Raw genomic sequence first — 23,491 nt, 5'->3', positions numbered from 1 at the left:
TTGTTCCCGTCGGATCGTTGTCGAGAACAATTTTCACTGGATTACTGTCCGACATTTTGGTTACGTGCTCGGCCCTCCGCAGCATTCCGATTTTCGCGGTGTGAACGATGGATGGTTCTCCCAACAGCTGATGCAACTCGTGGTTCATTCGCCTCCTCCACATACCGTCCGCCATCTGCATCCCACCATAGATGGTACGTGGCACTTTCCTTTCGAAAACTCTCATTGCGTGTTGGTCCTCCACGAGCATCATCCAGGCCTCGTGTCCGTAGAGAACTACCAGTCTAATAAGCGTTTTGTAGATAGTCAGTTTGGTACGGCGGCGAACTCTATTCGATCGGAGCGTTTTGCGGAGTCCAAAGTACGTACGATTTCCTGCCATGATGCGTCTTCGAATTTCTCTGCTAGTCACCATTGAGCCCAAGTACACGAATTCTTCATTCACCTCGAATTCGTCACCACCGATAGAAAATCGTGGTGAGTGACTTACATTGACCTCTCTTGAGCCTTTTCCTATCATGTACTTCGTCTTCGACGTGTTGATGACTAGTCTAATCCGTATAGCTTCGCTTTTCAGTCTGATGTAGGCTTCCTCCATCCTCTCAAAGTTACGTGCCATGATATCAATGTCGTCGGCGAAACCAAATAACTGGACGGACTTCGTGAAAATCGTACCACTCGTGTCAATCCCTGCCCTTCGTATTACTCCCTCCAAAGCGACGTTGAATAGCAGACACGAGAGACCATCACCTTGCCGTAACCCTCTACGCGTTTCAAAGGGACTCGAGAATGCCCCTGAAATTTGAACTACGCACATTTTTTTTGTGTCTATATTAGGGAGACCTTCAGCTGGCTCAGCCGAGGCTGACTCGTCTCCGGAATAACTACGCACATCACCCGATCCATCGTCGCTTTGATCAACCGTGTCAGTTTATCCGGAAGTCCGTTTTCGTGCAACTGCCATAGCTGGTCCAGATCGATTGTATCATATGCGGGTTTAAAGTCGATAAATAGATGATGTGTGGGCATATTGTATTCGCGGCATTTCTGCAATACATGACGTACGGCGAACACCTGGTCTGTCGTAGAGCGTTCACCCATAAATCCCGCCTGGTACTGCCCCACAAACTATCTTGCAATTTGTGTTAGTCGGCAGCATAAAATTTAGGCGGCGTTCAGCAATGTGATTGCGCGGTAGTTGCTACAATCCAGCTTATCGCCCTTTTTGTAGATGGGACACACGACACCTTCCATTCACTCCTGCGGATGAACCTCATCCTCCCAAACCTTGGTAATCACCCAGTGCAACGCTCTAGCTAGTGCCTCACCACCGTGTTTAAACAGCTCTCATGGTAGTTGGTCAACTCCAGGGGCTTTGTTTTTTTTCAGCCGGCCGATCTCCTCCTGGATTTCCTGGAGATTCGGAGCCGGAAGTCGCATGTCCTACGCGCATGCTCTTAGGTTCATTACCATACCGCCACCGTTGTTCGGGTGCTCTTCGTAGTGCTGCCGCCACCTTTGGATCACCTCACGCTCGTTTGTAAGAAGGTTCCCGTTTATGACCTTACACATATCGGGCTGTGGCACGTAGCCCTTACGTGAACGGTTCAACTTCTCATATAACTTTCGTGTCTTATTAGCGCGGTACAGTTCCTCCATCTCTTCACGGTCTCGATCTTCCTGCTGGCACTTTTTCCTCCGAAAAGTCGAGATTTGTCTGTTCCGCGCCCGTTTGTATCGTGCCTCGTTCGTCCTCGTGCGGTGATGCAGAAATCTCACCCATGCTGCATTTTCTCCTCAACTAACTGCTCATATTCGCCGTCATACCAGTCGTTTCTCTGATCCGGAGCCACCGTGCCTAGTGCAGCGGTTGCGGTGCTTCCAATGTCGCATCGAATATCTCCCCAGCCATCTTCAAGTGATGCTGCGCCTAGCTGCTCTTCCGTTGGGAGTGCCATTTCCAGCTGCTGCGCGTAGTCTTGGGCTAGTCTACCGTCTTGTAAACGCCCAATGTTTAGCCACGGCAGACGACTTGGACGCGTGTTGTACACCGTCGAGAGTTTTGGGCGCAGACATACGGCAACGAGGTAGTGGTCGGATTCAATATTCGCACTGCGGTAAGTGCGTACGTTTGTGAAGTCGTAGAAGAATTTACCGTTGATTAGAACGTAGTCGATTTGGTTTTCCGTTACTTGATTAGGTGATTTCCATGTGACCTGGTGGACATTCTTGCGGGGGAAGAAAGTGCTTCGGACTACCATTCCGCGAGAGACTGCAAAGTTTGTGCATCGTTGGTCGTTGTCGTTTGATACGGTATGCAGACTATCTGGTCCGATGACCGGTCTATACATTTCCTCCCTTCCTACTTGAGCGTTTATGCCACCGATGACGATTTTGACGTCCCACAGTAGGCATCCATCGTATGTCTGCTCCAGATGTGCATAGAACGCTTCTTTCTCGTCGTCGGGGCTCCCTTCGTGTGGGCTGTGCACGTTGATGATGCTATAGTTGAAGAATCGGCCTTTTATTCTCAGCTTGCACATCCTTGCGTTGATTGGCTGCCACCTAATCACGCGTTGGCGCATCTTTCCCAGCTCGTTGGTGGTACCTCAGTTGTGGTAGAATTGAGCCGCTCGATGTCCGCTTTTCCACATTTTCTGTCCTTCCCAGCAAATTTCCTGCAGCGCTACGACGTTGAAGTTGCGGGGATGTAATTCATCGTAAATTATCCTGTCGCAACCTGTGAAGCCTAGCGACTTGCAGTTTCATGTTACAAGCTTCCAATCGTGATCGTTTATTCGTCGCCTAGGTCGTTGCTGATTGTATCGAGTCGTATTATCTTCTATGTCGTTCGTAATTGTTGTTTTTTAGGGGCGGCTTATTGGGTCTGCGCAAACTTCATGTCTCGTCGGAGGGCCGTCGTGTCATGACTGTTGCGTCCCACCTAACACCAGGACTTGGGCTTGTGCACTTTGCTCGGAAATTTTTCTGAAGAATTCTGGAGAAATTCCTGGAGGATTTCCTGGAGGAGTTCCTGGATAAACTTTTGGAACAATTCCTGGAGGAATTGTTCAAAGGAGTTTATGGTCCTGTAGAAACTCCTGTATGAGTTCCTGGAGAAGCTCCCGGAGAAATTCCTGAAGAAGTTTCTTAAGAGGTTTGTCGGCAAAACTTTTGGAAGAATTATTCAAGGAATTCGAGGACGAATTCCTGAAGGGAATCCTAGTGGAGTTTCTGGAAGTATTCCTGGAGGAGTTCCAGGTGTAATTCCTGGTGGAATTTCTTAAGGCACTCTATATGGATTTCCTTGATGATCTCTTAACAATTTCTATATGGAATTTTTGAAGAAATTCTTGATGCAATTCTGGAAGGAATTCCAAGACAAGTTATTAAGAAAACTCTTGCAGGCATTCCTGGAGGAATTCTACCAGATGCCACAAAAAAAATCCTTCAATAATTCCACCAAGAGCTCTCTAAGGATTTCTTTTAGGAATCCCCCGAAAATCCTTCTAAGAAAATCATTCCTTTAGGAATTCCACCAAATGTTTCTACAGGAATTTTTACCAGGAATCATCTGGAAATTCGACATAGAATTCCTCCAAGAATTCCATAGAGGATTTTCAGAGTTTTACTTAATATTTAATTCAAAACCATTTCATAAAAGATCCAAAATATCGGGAATTTCTCTAAATACTTTTCAGGAAATTCCTCCAAGAACTCCTCCAAGAATTCGTCCACGAATTTCTCCAAAAGTTTCTTAAGGATGAGCTACGGAAATTTCTCCAGGAATTCCTCCAAGAACTTGGCCGGGAATTTCAATAAGAACTTCTACGGGAATTTCTCCAAAACCTCCAAGAATTCCTTCAGCAATTTCTCCGGGAATTTTTCCAGAAGTTCTTCCGGGAAATTCTACAGGAGCTCCTTCAATAGTTTCTATAGGAATTCCTCCATAAGTTTGTCTGGAAATTGCTCAAAAAACTCCTCCGGGAGTTCATCGAAAAAGTCATCCGGGAATTCAAACAAGAAATCCTCGAGAACTTACTCCAACAACTTCACCAGGAATTTCTTCAAGACATTCTCCGGAAATGTCTCCAGGATTTTTTCCAGAAATTCTTCAAAGAACTCGTCCGAAAATTTCTGCAAGAACTTCTCCGAAAATTCCTCTACAAACTTCTAGAGTTCCTCAAAATAATCTTACGGAAATTCTTCAATGAACTCCTTTGGAAAATCCAGGAATTCTTCCAGGAGTTCCTCCATAAATTCATCCAGGAGTTCCTCCGAAGAATCCTTCAGGAAATTCTCCTGGAGTTTCACCAAAAATTCCACCAAGAAATCGTCCGAGAATTCTACCAAGAACTTCTCCAGGAATTCCTCCCAAAAACTCCGGGAGTTCCTTGTAGAACCCTTCCGGAAATTCCTCCAAGAATTTCTTCGAAAATTCCTCCTGAGTTTCGTCGAGAGATTCCTTCAGGAATTCTATAGCAAGTTTTTCCAAGAATTCCTCCAGAAGATATCCCCCACGAATTCCTCCGGAAATTACTTCATGACTTTGTCCAGGAATTCCTCCGGTTATTCTCCCAGAAATTCCTTCGACAATTTTACCATGAGTTCTTCCAGTAATTCTCCCAGGTTTTCCCCCGGGAATTATTCCAAGAATCACCCCGGAGTTTTTACTTGAGTTACTCCGGGAATTCCTACTTGAGTTCCTCCTGGATTTTTTCCTGAAATTCCTTCGGGAATTTCTCCTGGAATTCCTCTTAGTTCTAAGAAGAATGGAGAAATTCCCGGAGGATTTTATGGTGGAATTTCAGTAAGAATTCCCGTAGGAATTCAAGGAGGGATTGCACTAGAAGTTCCGGGAAGAATTCCAGGAACAACTTCAGGAAGGAAGGATTTGAGGATGAATCCCAAGAGGAATTGACGAACAAATTCGAAGTGGAATTGCTGGAAAAATTCAGGCGGATTTTCCAAAGAAGTTAAGGAGTCCAGAGGAATTTCAAAAGAATTCCAGGAAGAATTCCAGGAAGAATTCCTGGAGTTCTGGAGTTCCTCCGGGAATTACACCAGGAGTTCCTTTAGGATTTTCTGAGGGAATCCCTCTAGGATTTCTTTCGAGAATTCCCAGAGTTGAAGTTGATATTCAACACGTTATTAAATTTCAAAAAAAAAATCCAGGAATTTCTCCAATTATCGAAAATTCTCCCAGGAATTCTTTCAAGAACACGTCTAGGAATTCCACCAAGAACTTCTCCGGGAATTCCTCTAAAACCTCCGAGAATTCTTCCAATAATTTCTACGGGAATTCCTGCAGAAATTCCTCCAAGAGTTTCTCTGGACATTTCTTCAGGATTTCCTCCAGGAGTTCTTCCGAAAATTTCTTCCGATTCCTTTATGAGTTTGTTCATTCCCGTAACACGGTAGATCACTTTGACGTAGTGTGTAGCGGTGTAAGATCTACCAAACAGGGTCCTAGCCTAATCCATTTTTATAGCTAGGGCAATAAGTTGTGGTAATTAAGGATTCATCGTATTTAGTCCCCGCTACCAACAGCAGTCTCAGAAATAAAACATAATTAATGTTACCTTGCAGACAGTTGAAAGACTCGAATTCCTCTTGTTTGAGGCTAAACTGTATGCAGCGGAAACAACTTTTCAAGCAATTAATTAAAAAATCTCGGTACCCGATCCTAGGCTGAACTGACTGCTAAAAAAATCGTGTTAGGGGTTTAAATACGTACTAACTCTTCTTGAACTGGTGAACAATGGTAGTGAGAGGAACACACGGAAGTTCTTATTACTGAACAAATTCTCTTTCTTGAAATGGTCTTGTAGACAGAGGTAAATCCCGGGTTTTTTTTAGAGTTTCACTGGTGATATTCTAGAAGCAAGACAAGGATGTGGCTAGGGCTCCGATGCATGGCCAAAAACAGTATTACTGTTCTGTTTTCTCAAGAAAGGATTGATTTCCTATTGATAAGGGGCGCGCCTTCAATGGGATTGCTCTCTATGAAGGGTCTAAATAGCGGTCATGGTGGTCTTGAGAAAACAAAACAACAACTGTATCGGAATCGACACTGCATTGCTTCTCAATAGCACTGGATTAATTCGACATGCACTTAAACACTAAGGATACGGGTAACGCTACAATAGATCTAATAAATGGTCGCAGTGGCACACCCGAACAGGAAAAAAATGAGTTTGTCCAGGAATTCGAGAGCGATCTCCTCTGAGAATTCGTCCAAGAGCTCCTCCAGAAAATCGTCCAAGAACTCAGCCGGGAATTCATACAAGAAATCCTCCAGTGATTCCTCTAGATATTGCTCCGTGAATTTCTCGAAGAACTCATCCGGGCATTACTGCATGAAACTCATTGGAAATTCCTCCAGAGAATGCAACCACGAGTTCCCCCGGGGATTACTTAAGGAATCTACCGGGAAATTACCCAGGGATTCCTCCAGGAGTTCAAGCAGAAATTTCTCAAGGAACTCCGCCACAATTTCATTCGGGAACACCTCCAGGAATTCCTTCAAGAACCCGTCTAGAAATGCCTCAAAGAACTCGGCCGGGAGTTCCACCAAGAACTCCTGCATTTAGTCTATTTTATTGACATTTGTTGGTAAAGGTAGTCTTCCTGGTAATACTTTAATTGTATACTGGTTTGTAGAGTAACCTATGGTCTTCAAGAGCGTTATGGAACTTAAAATGTTACTTGGGCTAAACCTTTTATTATGTTCCAACAAGTGGTTAATAATTTCCAAACTTACTGTTATTATCTATTATGTACTAATAATTAGTTATGAGATAGCTATGGAATTCACTTTTCGGTGGCAAATTAGAGCTTAATCACGTCTATTTCCTACGAGAATAAATTCGTCATAAGATTGTTAATATAAGATCATTATAACGCATTGTATGTTTTATTATATTTCCTTAAATTGAAACATAACAAAATAAGACTGGCGTCACGTTCCACGTTATGATAAAACTTCTACTCAGTGCATCCAACAATCCATTCCCTGCGAATGTCAACTAACTTGAACACATTCTGAAGCAACCTATTTTGTAGCTATATCCTACCGAGGTGGCCATAAAGGGGTTCGCATGCTGTATCTAGTTGAGGATAGAAGAGGTTTTAACATTTTTTTCACAGAGAAAGGTCGCAAAATCAAGGATTGTTACGATTGAGGTTTGATACCTACCATTTGGTATATTATCAACGACATTTATTTCTGAGGGAATTCTTCGCCATTCTTTAAAGTTGCTTGCCATAAGAATTTCCCAATGAATTCTTGATACCGGAGATGGTCGAAGCGAATGCAAGCCAACACCGTTGTAATTATAATTTCTTTTGTTGTAAATTGCAAGTATAACGTCATTTGAGCCAGTTCAACAGTGTCTTAATGGACGATATGAAACCTGCTTCAAAAATTATTATCTTGTCATTTTTATGCACTGGGGGTTGAATACTTTCTTAAAAGATAAAAAAAAACTTTCGATTTAGTTTCTACGATAAGGCATTGGGCAACATGTTCCATGTGAGGCGAAGAAACTGCTTTGGTAGATTTTGAGCGTCCGTAATTACAATAAACATCTAAATAATATAGAAACTGACAAAATGGTTTGACTCTGACAATTAAATGTCAAAAATGACTTTAAAATATTACGAAGTTAGATAGCATTAGACCTCTCTGACTATTTATTAAGGTGATTCCCTCCGATTCAGTTGAAACAGCTTTTTCTTGGACGACAAGTTCCGTGTATGGCTATCAAACTGCTTCGAAAGGAATTATGGAACGGAATCGTCAAATGCCTGGTGCAGAGGTTTCTACTCTGTTCAGAGTCCTGCCAGTAAACCCCCAAAAAATATTTTTTTATTTGAATTATTCCTTAATTGACGTTTATTCTTTCCTTTTTTGCAGGTAATCTCCGAGCATCAGTGTCGCAAAAAATTCGTAAGTATATGTTAGACATGACAATGTACTTAAGATATATGTACATGTGGGAACGATATCCGTCTCACAAACTACGTTTTGCACAAATGTGTCTGCCATTTGCACTCCCAGAATTTTTCAAGAATTTTTCTCAAGGTAAACATTTAATCCGCCGTTGATATACCGTCACGTAAACCTACATGGTTTTCACTGACAAAGTACGCCGAACTAAGGAGGCTTATTCCTCGCAAACTGGCGCCTCCAGTTTGTGCCCTTTCTTAAAGAGTGGGCAAATGAGGGCATGTAATGCTTTAAGGATCCTTGAACTGTTTCTGACAAACGGAAATTTTTTGAATTTTCATTAAGAGGAGATCAATGTAACAGTTTTGTTGATATTCAATATGATTGATTTCAGATTTGGTTATATCCTTTCCTACCCGTTCTTTTAAGTATGAACAGAAGTTTCCCATTTTATCCAACGCAGGACTTTTTCCCGTAGCGACGGGTAGACACCTCAACGTGATATGTTACGGAGTAACATTACCTCGGGAGTGATTCAAATTTCGACTTTTTTGATTCCCGATGTTTGCCACTTTAATAATACTCCTAATTTTTTGGTTAATTCGACCTTATGTGAGAGACCGAATTTCCCAAAAAAAAACCAACTTAATTCACCGAGTGGTGATACTGCCTTTCTCGCATTTAGCCAAGACACCATCCTTATATGGCGCTTATATAGTTGGATTCCATTTTCTTAATAACTTGTAAACGCAATGGTCGATTGTTATCAAATTCAATAGTGTCCTCTGTCGAATGCAACTTGTTGCGAGAAAATCGGTTAAGAATTACTATATGAAAAAGTGGCTAATGTTTTTAGGTTTTCGTGTGCACACACACACACATACACACGGACAGACAGACATTTGTTCAGTTCGACGAGCTGAGTCGATTGGTATATAACACCATGGGTCTCCGAGACTTCTATAAAAAGTTCGATTTTGGAGTGAAATGATAGCCTTTCGGAACAACTTTGTTGTACGAGAAAGGCAAAAAGGTATATGTTGGCTTTTCCAAAACGATCAAAATTCTCTAAATCGGTTCATAACTGCCAGAGCTTTGAACAAATTTAAAAACTTCTTTCTTCCACTTATTTTTAGCTTAAGAGCCGAGTTTTGTCTCAAAAGATAACTAAGATCTGTCCAATCCAAGAACTTATGCATAATCAGAGACTTCATCAGGTAAAATTGACCAATTGTTATTCATGATTCATCGGATTCAAAACTTTATAACCTTCACCCTTGGACCTCGATTATCACCATCATTCATCGTTGTAGTTCATTTTCATATGTAGTCGTCGCCGTTACGGTTGGACTGTGCGGGCGTATTTATATTACAAACTGCACCACGGACGGTGCGGTGTTAGTAAGAACTGCCGCATGTTGCATTCAGCAGCATAGAATAGATTAGAGTCGAGCAAATGCAAGAGCGACGGGATGGAGGCGAGAACGAGTCGAGTGCTGTATATCCGCTGCAAGCGTTTTCGAAAGAGAACGAGACCAACGTAATAATGACAGACTCGATAGGCACAGAAAACTGACAGCACTGTCACAGCATACACGAAATTGGAGTGAGTAAGCGAGCGAGCATTTATAGGTTCGGGCTGACGACGACCGAGAACGAGCTAGACGTAGGCACTGGATTGGGTCGGCAGGTGGCGAGAAGACGAGAGTGCTGCGCAGCCAATAGACGCTTGACTCCGCCTCCCTTCGGTATGTTTTGAGTGCTGTTGGTTGGGGTATTTCGTCGTGTTGCTCGATTGCTTGTCTGGTTTGCGTTTTTATTCCTTCACTGAGTTTCGTCGGGCGGTCTTCGGCCCCGGCTCTGGTCGGTCGACGACGACGACGACGGCGACGGTAGTTGTTCATAATAATGTGCGCCTTTGTTTTAGGCGAACGAGCAACGATGAGCAAGAAGCCGCGTTTCGCGAAAACGACATAACAGCCAGCCAACCAACCAACGGCCGGGATGGTATCTGCGGGTTGGATGGAGCTAATGATTTATGCTATTTTACGATGTTGGCGGCCGGTGCCTTTCGTTGTGTTTCGCGAAGGGGCCGAGCTTCTTCTATGTGGAGGCGCATGCACGTTGTTGACTGGGGGATGTCTGTTTTCGGTAGTGGGATTTTGTGGGATGCTAACAAGTGATATGATGAAGGTTGTTTTATAAGGTGATGTACACCAAGGTCATTTTTACGTGACATGATTCCGATCGATTATGACTTGCACCTTCGATGTGTTCATTCAAAATTAAAATGATCTGGAATGTTCGTAGCTTTGAAGGATTTCCCTGCTTTGGTAGCGTTATAAAAACGTCCATTGCTATTTTACTAGCACTTTTTTTCCAAATCAGCATAAAGTCTATAGTAATGTCTTAAATTAATAAAACCATCTATTTCGTGATTGATGTATTTTATTACATTCTCATTGAAAGTATTAAAAATGACATGATAATTATTTTACGTTTGAAAAAGTCATAGATTCTTTTAAAATATTCACTTATAATGTTTGCCGCAAACAATAATTATGCTTTTTTTGCTTGATGTTGGCATGCTCGCCGTTGAATCAGTATACAAACACTGTTACATGAACTGCTATAGTGATGAATTTGGATGAATCCATGAAAAATACATATTACTATTGTTAATTTAGGCATAGTTCACAAAACTAAATTTATTCTTTATTTATCCAGTTTCAATATAAAGCTTTCTTCAGAATTCTTGTTTCATATGTGTAGCCTATTATTTCCAACGTTTGAGCATATTCTCAATATCTCGAGGCAACTCTTCTATTTACTTCAACGTCGAATGAACAACTTTCTGTTGAACAGTTCAGAGACTGAGAGCAATAAGGTGGCACATTCCGTAGTCCAGCGGTGACAATATTTGGAACAATGTCGAAAGGAATAAATATGATCGGAACTATTGCTGCCTTACGAGACCAAACAAACAGTTCCATACTGTACATTTGTGATACATAGGTTCCTCAGTTGGCTGATTTCACAATTTATTTCCAAATATTTACAATACCAAACAATTTCTACAAGATTCATTTTACAAAGCTAGCTCAGCTGAAACACATTTGTTGCGCATTCCATGTGTCAAATGCCCACGAGACTGTTTGTTAATTCGATTCCATCCGTTCCGTACAGTCTGCCTTACTACCCATTATTGAACGCCACTGCTTCACTTGACGTGGCTATCATCAGAATGTAAACAAGTGTTAGATTTATTGGAGACAATATTTCCTTCCTTGTCCTCTCACCCACTTACCCAACGTATTTCTGACCCTCCTGCCCCTTCTGAGTTAGAAGTCACGCAAAAACTCTCACGGTGTGGTTCGATTCCCGTATACGCATGCCAACTAGCGATCAACAGTGCCACTCATTCAGCAGCGACCTGCCACTGACTGTTAGCCGAATTTGAGTTGTTTATTTATTTTATTTTCATTGCCCTCAGATCAATGAAAGTCTGAACAAACTGTGTTGAACGTGTTGGGTTTGATCAACCGAGCGATCTTACTTTATTATATATCGAATATTCTTAGAACTTTTATAGAAGGGCAAAAGGTGAGAAGGAAGAATCAAATTTTGGATGCAGAGAAGAAAGGTGCAAATGCACCCATCCATGGGACAAAATGGGACACTTCATAGAATCCCTGATTGATTATTATCATAACAATTCGATCGAGTTATTATAGTTAGGTATTCACTATTGAGTTGTAGCGCAATCATTGAGAAAAATCCTTTGATATTCACGGAAGTTTAATAACTTTTTAAATTCACACATATATAAGATTTTAGTTCGCGAATGTTTACAAACTACCATGCGTTCACCGTTAATTTCTCATGCAAGCGGGTAATTTGACATCACCCATCCATAGTGCGTTTTGCCTAGGACCATAATAAAAATAATTTTAACTGATCAAACGCTCAAATGATGTGAACTGCCGCATATAACAGTCATTACAGTCAAATGTTGATAGCAGGAGTTCCTTTAGTAGGAAATTTTGCCTCCCTTTTCCTTATGCAATTCACGATTCATGTGGAAAACATTTATTAAAAATTATGACCTAGTGAACTCGAAGAGGTCGAGAAGGAAGGGAGGGGTATCGGAAGTATCGGCCCAATGCTACAAATGAAACGCAACGTTGAAAGACTATATCTCATATATTGTAAGCTCGATGCAAAATATATTGGAATGCATAACACTATATATATATATATATATATAATAAATTTCCAATTTATTACTCAAAAGCTGCTCTTTTCGCCTTGTTCGATATGCTCTCATTCAGAGGTAGACAAGCGTAAGGAAAATCAACAATACAGTGTTGACCCGATTTTTTCACTCCCCGATTTTGTCTACCCCCGATTTTATCACGTTTTCGATCCGATTTTGTCACACGAAAAATAGAAAATTTTAGTCTTCCTTTTTATTTCCGTAAATAATACCGCAAACAACATTGATTTTCATGAAATTACTTTCACCGCCTGTAGTTTCTGAGTACCTGGGAAGGATTCACTACTAAAATCCACACATATTTATTGGCAAAAATCCATAGATTTAACTTATGATATATATCAGCGCACACATAACCATTCTCCACGCGAACTACTTATAAAATATATATCCAAATAAACTTTATGTGTGGTCTCGAATTAGCAATTATTTAATTTATGTGTGGTTCTATATCGATTATATTAGGGTGGAGCTATTGCAAAAATCTATAACGGCGACACATATATCTTATATAGATATTTTTGGCAGTGTTCAGTGATTGAGTTAAAAAATTGGAAATATTTTTTTTTCCGATTTTGTCACATACCCTGTTTTATCACCCCAAAATTCACCAGGGGGTGATAAAATCGGGATATTACTGTATATTTGAATTCGTCAAAAATGGCGTTCGTCCATGAGCCAGAAGCAATTTATGGGCGCCTTCTTTTTCAAAACATCGGGCATAGCTATTTCCAACCACTTCATAACTTCATATGGGAAAAATAAAATTTTGTATGGACCAGTGTGCAATGACATACCCCGTCTCACCCCCAATTGGGTCACGCTATTTGTGTATAAGCCCTAGTCTACTAAAAAGAGACTTCTTTCTTAATTCGTGAGCCATTTGTTACACATCACTTTTCTGGGATTGAAATACAACTCCGTGAAAACAATTAGCACACTTCATTCCGTGTCATTCGTGTCCGTGACTTTCATCCGCCCTGACATTTCTAAGATACTATTTCGGGACCGATTTGCGATTTGGGCGTAACTTATTTTGTAAACAAACATTGTTTCATGAATTCCGTAGAATGCAAGCGTTTTTATTCAAAACTAATTCCCTTATCTGATAGAGGAAAGCTTAATCTGTCGAATGGATACTATAATTTTCTCATGAAATGCTTGCTTTATCGGGAATTTGCATTCCAATTTTTGTTTACGAAATAAGTTACGCCCAAATCGCAAATCAGTCCCGATTTCTCCACACTTTCGTTCACAACCGGAGATATTTGGCCACAGACCGAAATTCACACGGCAAATCCGTAGTACCTCAACGCAGCTCCGCTTTCTGATTCCTCAGACCTTTTTTGAAATACCGCACACAACTCCTATGTTCCCCTGGAAGCTTTACTTTATTTTGCGAGTTCCTGCCATGGGCTTGGTCCAATGTATCGCTTCGAGAGATCCGGCGGGACCTTATTGTAGATTATTATCTCCATTAATCCAAAACTCGTTGAATCGAAAGTCATCACTTCAAATAATTGCACGATCAACAGCGGCCGCTTGCTCTACACCATACTTATCTTAAGTACCGCACTCCAGAATGCATGCCGGTTCCTTCCTATATACAGACTTTTATACATCGTTTAAATTCTTACAAAATCTGGAGCAAAAAAACAACCTTTTTGCCAATGTTTTGGTTTTTTTTTCCTGACATCTGAACTATCACTTGTTGGGGGAAGGGTCATTTGGCCGAAACCCATTCGGCCGAAAGCCATTTGGCCGAATGCCACTAGGCCGAAAGTTGTTTGGCCGAATATACCATTTGGCCGAACAGACCATTAGGCCGAAAGTCATTTGGCAGAATGGGTCATTAGGACGAAAGGGTCGTTTGGCCGAAAGGTTCATTAGGCCGAAAGTCATTTGGCCGAATGGGTCGTTTGGCCGAAAGGGTCATTAGGCCGAATGAGTCGTTTGGCCGAATGGGTCATTTGGCCGAATCGGTCGTTTTGTCGAAAGGGTCGTTTGGCCGAATGGGTCGTTTGGCCGAATGGGTCGTTTGGCCGAATGGGTCGTTTGGCCGAAAGGGTCGTATGGCCGAATGGGTCGTTTGGACGAATGTGTCATTTGGCCGAATGGGTCGTTTGGCCGAAAGGGTCATTTTACCGAAAGGCTCGTTTAGTCGAAAGGGTCATTAGGTCGAAAGGGTCATTTAGCCGAATGGGTCATTTGGCCGAAATTAATCTTCACACTGTAAAAAGTGAGAAGCGCGAAATGAGTAGTGAGACGTCTCACTACCAACTTTGCAGACGTCTCACTTCTCACTTCTCATTTATCACTTCTCGCTGTCAAAAGTAAGAAACACAAAGTAAGTAGGGAGACGTCTCACTACATACGTCGCGCTTTTCACTTTGTATAGTGAGAAGAGAAAAATGAAGAAAGAGAAGTAAGACGTCTCACTTCTCACTTCTCTTTTCTCATTTCTCACTTCTCATTGTGAAAAGTGAGTATTGAGACGTCTCGCTACTCACTTTTCACAGTGAGAAGCGAGAAATGAAGAGTGAGAAGTGAGATGTCTCACTTTTTTCACTTTTTATAGTGAGAAGAAAAAAATGAAAAAGAGAAGTAAGACGTCTCACTTCCCACTTCTTTTTTCTCATTTCTCACTTCTCATTGTGAAAAGTGAGTAGTGAGACGTCTCACTACTCACTTTTCACAGTGAGAAGCGAGAAATGAGGAGTGAGAAGTGAGACGTCTCACCTCTCACTCCTCATTTCTCGCTTCTCACTGTGAAAAGTGAGTGGTGCGAAGTGATTAGTGAGACGTCTCACTACTCACTTTGCGCTTCTCTTTTTTTTACAGCGAAAAGTGATAAATGAGGAGTGAGAAGTGAGACGTCTCACTTTGTGAGAAGTGAGACGTCTCACTAATCACTTCGCACCACTCACTTTTCACAGTGAGAAGCGAGAAATGAGGAGTGAGAGGTGAGACGTCTCACTTCTCACTTCTCTTTTCTCATTTCTCACTTCTCATTGTGAAAAGTGAGTAGTGAGACGTCTCGCTACTCACTTTTCACAGTGAGAAGCGAGAAATGAGGAGTGAGAAGTGTGACGTCTCAGTACTCACGTCGCGCTTTTCACTTTTTATAGTGAGAAGAAAAAAATGAAAAAAGAGAAGTAAGACGTCTCACTTCCCACTTCTCTTTTCTAATTTCTCACTTCTCATTGTGAAAAGTAAGTAGTGAAACGTCTCACTACTCACTTTTCACAGTGAGAAGCGAGAAATGAGGAGTGAGAAATGTGACGTCTCAATACTCACTTTGCGCTTCTCACTTTTTACAGCGAGAAGTGATAAATGAGGAGTGAGAAGTGAGACGTCTCACTTCTCACTCCTCATTTCTCGCTTCTCACTGTGAAAAGTGAGTAGTGCGAAGTGATTAGTGACACGTCTAACTACTCACTTTGTGCTTCTTATTTTTTACAGCGAGAAGTGATAAATGAGGAGTGAGACGTCTCACTTCTCACTCCTTATTTATCACTTTTCGCTGTAAAAAAAAGAGAAGCGCAAAGTGAGTAGTGAGACGTCTCATCAATCACTTCGCGCTTCTCACTTTTTACAGCGTGAAGTTATGAATGAAGAGTGAGAAGTGAGACGTCTCACTTCTCACTTATCGATGTAAAATTGGGTAGTAAGACGTCTCTCTCCCAACTTCTCACTACTCACTTTTTACATCGAGAAGTAATAAATGAGGAGTGAGAAGTGAGACGTCTCACTTCTCACTCCTAATTCATCACTTCACGCTGTAAAAAGTGAGAAGCGCGAAGTGAGTAGTGAGACATCTCACTACTAACTTCGCGCTTCTCACTTTTTACAGTGAGAAAAGAAAAATGAAGAGTGAGAAGTAAGACGTCTCTCTTCTCATTGCTAATTCTCACTTTTCAAATGAACTATTCAGCTAAATGTCCTATTCGGCCAAATGACCCTTTCAGCCAAACGACCCTTTCGGCCAAACAACCCATTCGGCCAAACGACCCATTCGGCCTAATAACCCTTTCGGCCAAATGACTTTCGGCCAAATGACCCTTTCGGCCAAATGACTTTCGGCCAAATGACCCTATCGGCCAAATGACTTTCGGCCAGATGGGTTTCGGCCTAATGATCTGTTCGGCCTAGTGGCATTCGGCCAAATGGCTTTCGGCCGAATGGGTTTCGGCCAAATGACCCTTCCCCCACTTGTTGGTAGGGTGAAACTCAAGTGGAGGAACTAAGCACGTTACACAACTATTTCTTACTTCACATCAAGTCAATACTTATTTTCACTTATTTCAAAAGTGCATAAGAAAGTTCAAGTTCAAAGTTCAAGAAAGTTTCAACCGAAAAGTGTTTCAATTGCAGCAGCATATAGTATTGACGCCTAAAATAGTACATCCAATTATTGGTGCAGTGATCAAATAGTTGCGTTATTTTTTAATTCGTTTTTCTATAGTTACGACTCCCATTGTTTTCATATGGGACTAGCAACTATAAGAGCACTACCGCAACTATTGAAGCAAAGGCGAGAAAAAAAACAGGTATTTTAGTGATGTTGAGGAAAATCCAAAACTTCTTCTTTTTCTTCAATGGATCTACATTCTCACTGGAATTTGGCAGCCCTTCAACTTTTTTTTTATTCTTTATTATCGAGACTTTCAGCCCGAGGCTGGCTCGTCTCGTGCTTTTCAACTTTTTCAAGTATTCTATTAGCATTTACTCAGTTATTATTTGAAAACTTTTCTATGCCCGCCATTGCATGAGTATGTATCTTGTGTGGCAAGTACAATGGATACACTATGCCCAGGGTGTCGAGAAAGTTTCCCACCCCAGAACAACCTAGACCAGATCGAGAATCGAACTCTCCATTTCCGGATCGCCAATCCAACGCCTTTGCTCTCAAGGCTACTGGAGACCCCAAATCCAGACATTTTTATTTCGTTTACTGACATGTTAACAAATTGATGGATTCCCGAGCAGAAGCGATGACCTCGATAGCAGAAATTGTTATGAACTAGCCTTGCATAAGAGCTGAAAGACCAAACAATAATACCAAAAGTTAATATGCAAAATACTTTAGGCAAAATATGCTTAGGTATTTCAATACCGAACGAATAATAATTTGTGATGCGTTTGGTATTGTAATAACAGAGTATGAATTTTTGGAATTACTCCTTTGGTATTTTATCTCTTATGCAAGGCTTTTTTTGTGTCTTTAATAAGGAGACTTTCAGCCCTAATATATACAAGGCTGTTTCATAACAAAGTATGTTATCAATAACATGATGAGGTTTTCGGTTAATTTCTCCTGCTCGGGTTGCTGCGTTTGATTTGTAGATTTCGGGAAAACACTTTAACGACTATGCGAACACCCACGACTATCGGATCGGAGCGAAGCGGCGAGATGAATGCGATGTTGTAAAGATGATGAAGCGTCGCGTAAACGGATAGTGGGTAAATATTTTTTGCATAAATTCTGGGCAGACTTTTCGAAAACCGGTTTCGCTGTCATAGTCTTGTCTTGAGTCTTGAGCACATTTGTGACATATTTTCATCGATGAATAAATAGGGGAACACGTTATAAACAAACAACCCGAGTAGACGAAAATAGCTCAATAATATCAAATGTTGATAAGATAGCAAAATGAGATATGGACATGATTGATATAAGAGATAAAAGATCAGACGACAATATCAATAATTTACACTGAAATATCATGCGGAGATCAAGTTATGCTATTTGTAAGAAGTGATCAATATCATGTGCCATTAGTTTGTTCTTATCCATAGCATATGTTGATATTTAAATGATATTTCGGTGCAAATTTTTGATATTGTTGTCTGTTCTTTTACCTCTTATATCAATCAAATCCATATCATGTTTTGTTATTCAGTTTATGGCTTCTGTCCGGGAAATGTGGCGGGGCAAATCGGCCAACCATTTCCACGCCTGGGGTAGGTTGGCCAAGTTTGTTAATACACCCGGTTCTTTTTTTACCTTCAGCGTTGATGAAACTATGAGTTAACCCCATGGAAAAAATCACAAAAAATCAAAGAAAATTCAGGCGGTATTTAAAAAGCTGTGAAAAATCAGGTTGACCGGGAAATTGAAGAATACCAACCGTGTAAAAAAAATATTGGGTGTAAAACAAAACAAATAAAATGTATCGGTGTGAAATGTTTAGAAGCGGAAAAAGGTACAGTTTATAATTTTAAAATATGTAGCTAGCGTAATTTGATAATTTGAATTTGTTTTAAAAATCTTTTTTGTTGAGTTTTTTTTTTCAATTTGGGGTAACTTTGATCATTACACGTTTTTATCATTTACCTATAAAGCAAGTGCAATTATAGTGGGAATCACTCAAGCTGAGGCGATGTGCATCGATTGTTTCGAGAAAGGCATCACCACCGCAAGTGGAATTGTCTGGGTTTTCAACAATAAAAATCAAAATTTTGAAACAAAAAATATGGATCAACTAAGAAAATAAGATTACATAGGAACCATAGGAACGAGCTTACTTTTTTGTTATTATAATGTTTTGAGTGCTTTTTTGGCAGTTTGCTGTGAGTTCAAACATTAATGTTGATTTTATTTTGGCGAAAAATAAATGCAAAATCCGAAAGCTATATCATTCAGCAGCAAATTTAGTCAAGATTAAGATACCTAGCTCACAATAAATACTTGTGAGAACAGAAAATAAAAATGTCTTTCTTGAAAACTGTTAAACTGATCAATGTTACCCGGCGATCATAGTTCCCAGGGATTACGGTACACACCTAGTTACTGTTCAGTCTTCCTATAGCGACATTTACTCCTATTTAGACTTTACCCTGAATAAATGATTGTCACAGTCGAATCTAGCACAAGATTTTGCAATGCGTCAAGGTTACTGCACCATAAGGTTATCTATTTTTTTCATACAATATTCATTTTGAAATACCTTTTTCTTTATTGGCCTTGCATCTGACAGTCAGCAAATTGGATAATCATCAATAAAAATAGTTTGTTTTCATCATCGTCTCAAAGCGTTTGACAGTGCAAAGTTCGAAGGAGAGAAGGATTATCACAGAAAACTAAACAATTGTGAAAAGAGCAATAACATGTTTAGTGATTTTTTTTTGCAAGATTCGCTACTTACCTTTGCTCATCCAGCGTATGCTTAGGTTTAATACCATTTTCTCTTCCTTCAATAATCGGTCACAATTTGTGTCGATGAACATTTACTAAATTTTCAACGCTGCCAATCAGCCCACACACATTTTAGCCTGTTTTGAGAACAATTACGATTTACCAACACAAAAGTAAGGTTACCCTGGAAACCGTTATACCATTTTACATAATTTTGAATACCTTTTCCAGCGAATCACGGATGATCTGATCATTGATTCGTGTTACAAATATTACTTTTCCATATCATTAATTTATTCACTAGCGCCAAAATAGCAAAAAACGTGCTTTTCTTCAAACGGAAACACAGAAAAACCTGAAACTATTTCTGTACGTATGGGTTGCTATTAATTATTAATTAGGTTGCTGTAGAAATATTGTCTGTATTCATGATTCGTCATCTTTGAAATAGTATTGGGTTCATTTCTGAGAAAAAAAAAACAGCAATAAAATCGTTCATGCGCGATATTCGTGTGTAACTTTCAACGAGTAAAGCACCGCCCAAACGTTGACCGATTTGGCTGAAATTTTGTCCAGAGCATCAGGGCATCGAATAGAACCGAATAAGAGGGCGGCCCATCAGAAAATTTGAAAAAGTGTTTTTTGAGCCACCCTAATAAGTAGCCAACTGATCCTCCCACCGATGATTACAGGATGTAGGTGTGATCGATCAACAATCTGAGTATTTTGGGTATATAAACATGTGAACTTGGCTGATAAATGCTTGAGATATTGCTTAGCCCTTCGGGAACGTCGAACGAAGAAGGTCAACAACGTTCATGAACATAGTTTTGCACGAAATAGGAAAAGTCAAAAAGTTTCAGACCTTCACATTGTTGCGTTAAGAAGATATTACAACTTGAAAGTGCGATTCAGGTCATATTGACTCGAACATGTTAGATAGTTTGAAAAAGTGTACTAAGCTCTAAGCATATGTTGGTTACATTACATTAGATTCATGCACTTCTTCTAGTGATAAACGCAATAAACTTGCTCGAAAAATCACTTTGACTCATTTTTACCAACCACTTGAGCAGGCAGTGGGCTAGATTTAAAGAGCAAAGGTTCGTCTTGGTTAATGAGCTGCCAATGTAATAAGAGAAAGCTGTTGATGATATCTGGGATTGAACCCACACACTTAATTTTTTTACCGGGATTTCACCAATTTGTTGAACTTTTACCGAGACTCTTGCAGCCGAGCCCCAGCAAACATGTTTTTTGCCGAGATTTCTGTCAATATTTCTGAAAATCAGCAAACAATTTGCCGAAAACCTGCTAACAAAGGTCATTTTTGCCGGGATATCAGTTTTTTATTTTGCTGTGCGAATTTTGCCGAGCTGCAGAAATAAAAACTGAGTGTGCACGATCGAGGTATAACACTCCTCAATACCGACTACAAATGAATCTACCAAATTCTGTTTAGCAGACTGCCTTTGAAACCTTTGTCGGCTAATATCAAAGCAGGACCATCAATAACGGACTATATGTTTACTCTACGCATTGTTATTGATAAATTCCGGGAATACAATATGCGGACTCATCATCTGTTAGTGTATTTCAAGGCAGGATACGACTCAGTGAAACTGAGTCACAACAATTGCACTTTCGCTTGATTTTGGAAATATTTAAAGATAAACATCGTAAATAAAAAACATTTCAACCCGTAGGCACTTAAAATTTGAACCTTGCAATTTATCGATTCCGCACTGGTTCAATTACGTTAGTGGGTTCGTAGTAAGTTCGCGGAATTTGCGGAAGTTCTGAATGGTTGAAACGTGTATATAAAATGTTTGGTGTCATTAAGCAAAACATTTCAAACTTCACCAGTAGTAGCAAAAATAGTGCTACGGAAATAAAAAGCAAATTATCAGCCCTACTGGACACACCTACAGCACTCACCTGTACGGCTATGGAAAAGGCCGCCAATTCGGCAGCAGCTGCAGCTGTATAAGCAATAATAAATACAACAACAACAACGGAAACAAAACACTCAACAGACTTGCTGCAGGACCTCATGAATGCAGTCAAGAGCAACTTAACTCTAACCAAGTCAGCTGTGACTGCGGCAATAACTGAAATTACATTAGCAGCAGCAAAACGAAGCACAACTGAAGACTTCCATCACTTAATTTCTTTGAGTGAGCAACATTTAGAGGAGGTCAGGTCAGTTTCTACTGCTTTTTTCAATATTGACTGCAGCACTGATAAAAGCTCAACGCTCGCAAACAAGATTTTGGAGGATGAACTAGCAGAGGAATCCCAAGACAAAAACTCCATCGAAAATAATTTAGTTTATGGAGTTCACAATCCACAATTTCCACTTCATCAACGCACCATCACCAACAAAACCCATCTCCTGCCAGGCATAAAATTACACTTTTATGCCATTGCCGAGCTTTTCGCTGAGCGACGCGCAAAAATAGTGAAACTAAGTGCCGAAGCGCAAGTCAAGGGAAGTTGAGTTAGACATCTAAATGAAGCTGGTTGGAAATGCTTTCTACCAGGTAAAAAACTTAGCTGGAGTTGAGCTGGAAAAAAATCTGGAAAAATACCGGCAGTATGAAATTTCCAGAAACACCTTCACCAATAATCCGTTGACTGAAAAGGCGACTCACAGTAAAAGACATCATAAACAATAAGCACCACCAACAATCCCCATCAGAAGCAAAAACAACGTCACAACTCCCCACAACAGCAAAAACAACAACAGTTACACAAACCTACAGACAGACAGCTACTCGTAATGGCAAAGCATAAATTTTCCGGACCCCCAGCATCTACAGACCACCCAATTACAGCTCTCTCTGCTCCTGCTGCAAAATCGTTCATCAATTTCAATAAAGGTGAAACGATAAACCCGGCTAAAAAAACAAACCCACATCTTCACCAATCCACATCCACTGAAAAGCCTTCAACAACAGCACCAGCAATAACAACAACAACAACATCTACGACAACAACAAGAACAATTACTATGTCTGAAACTTGATTATGCATATGTACAACATGTGATAGATTTAGTTCGGAAAAGGTATTGGAGGGTAACCGCCCCTTCGGTGGGGTTTGATCCCACGACCCCAGTTCGCATGACAGGTGCTTTCCCTACTAAGCTACGAAGGACCTCCGTCGTCCACTGCAGCTTAGCGGGTACTGATGAAACCAAATTCCCAGCACCAGGTACCAGCCGATCTCTCGCAATACATTTTCAGAACTAACTCTCTCAAATGTATTTTTGTACACATCATGTCAACCAAGTAGGATGAGTATTTAGTATTGTCCGGCTCCTACACACTTGCTTCATCAGCAACGGCGCTCAATGAAGTAGGGTTGTGTGAGGTTGTGCCAGTTTGGTCGTCAGATCCCAACACGACCACACAAGCGAAGAGAGATCGCCACTCGAGATCAGTACATTCAAAGTTAATTGCCTATATGCCGGGTATTAAGCCACCCGGAGTGGAAATTAATTACTATGTCTGAAACTTGATTATGCATATGTACAACATGTGATAGATTTAGTTCGGAAAAGGTATTGGAGGGTAACCGCCCTTCGGTGGGGTTTGATCCCACGACCCCAGTTCGCATGACAGGTGCTTTCCCTACTAAGCTACGAAGGACCTCCGTCGTCCACCGCAGCTTAGCGGGTACTGATGAAACCAAATTCCCAGCACCAGGTACCAGCCGATCTCTCGCAATACATTTTCAGAACTAACTCTCTCAAATGTATTTTTGTACACATCATGTCAACCAAGTAGGATGAGTATTTAGTATTGTCCGGCTCCTACACACTTGCTTCATCAGCAACGGCGCTCAATGAAGTAGGGTTGTGTGAGGTTGTGCCAGTTTGGTCGTCAGATCCCAACACGACCACACAAGCGAAGAGAGATCGTAGGGAAAGCACCTGTCATGCGAACTGGGGTCGTGGGATCAAACCCCACCGAAGGGGCGGTTACCCTCCAATACCTTTTCCGAACTAAATCTATCACATGTTGTACATATGCATAATCAAGTTTCAGACATAGTAATTAATTTCCACTCCGGGTGGCTTAATACCCGGCATATAGGCAATTAACTTTGAATGTACTGATCT

The 23,491-nt window shown here is 40.7% G+C and overlaps 1 protein-coding gene across 12 annotated transcripts in view; it reads left to right on the top strand.

Moving 5' to 3' along the window:
• The window catches only part of LOC134227444 (uncharacterized), a 625,652-nt gene that overhangs the window by 477,265 nt on the left and 124,896 nt on the right, over positions 1-23,491 (top strand). For 10 of the 12 annotated variants that reach the window (XM_062708982.1, XM_062709008.1, XM_062708989.1 and 7 more), the window contains one exon: positions 7,919-7,951. The exons of the other annotated variants lie outside the window; for them this stretch is intronic. In XM_062708982.1, coding sequence (XP_062564966.1) covers positions 7,919-7,951 — 33 coding nt within the window. The remainder of the gene's footprint in view (positions 1-7,918; positions 7,952-23,491) is intronic. 12 annotated transcript variants of the gene reach the window in all.

This window comes from Armigeres subalbatus, chromosome 1 (assembly GCF_024139115.2).
Source record: "Armigeres subalbatus isolate Guangzhou_Male chromosome 1, GZ_Asu_2, whole genome shotgun sequence".
Taxonomy (NCBI): domain Eukaryota; kingdom Metazoa; phylum Arthropoda; class Insecta; order Diptera; family Culicidae; genus Armigeres; species Armigeres subalbatus.
Note: the sequence above shows the minus strand (reverse complement) of the source record. Positions and strands in the feature narration are given on the sequence as shown.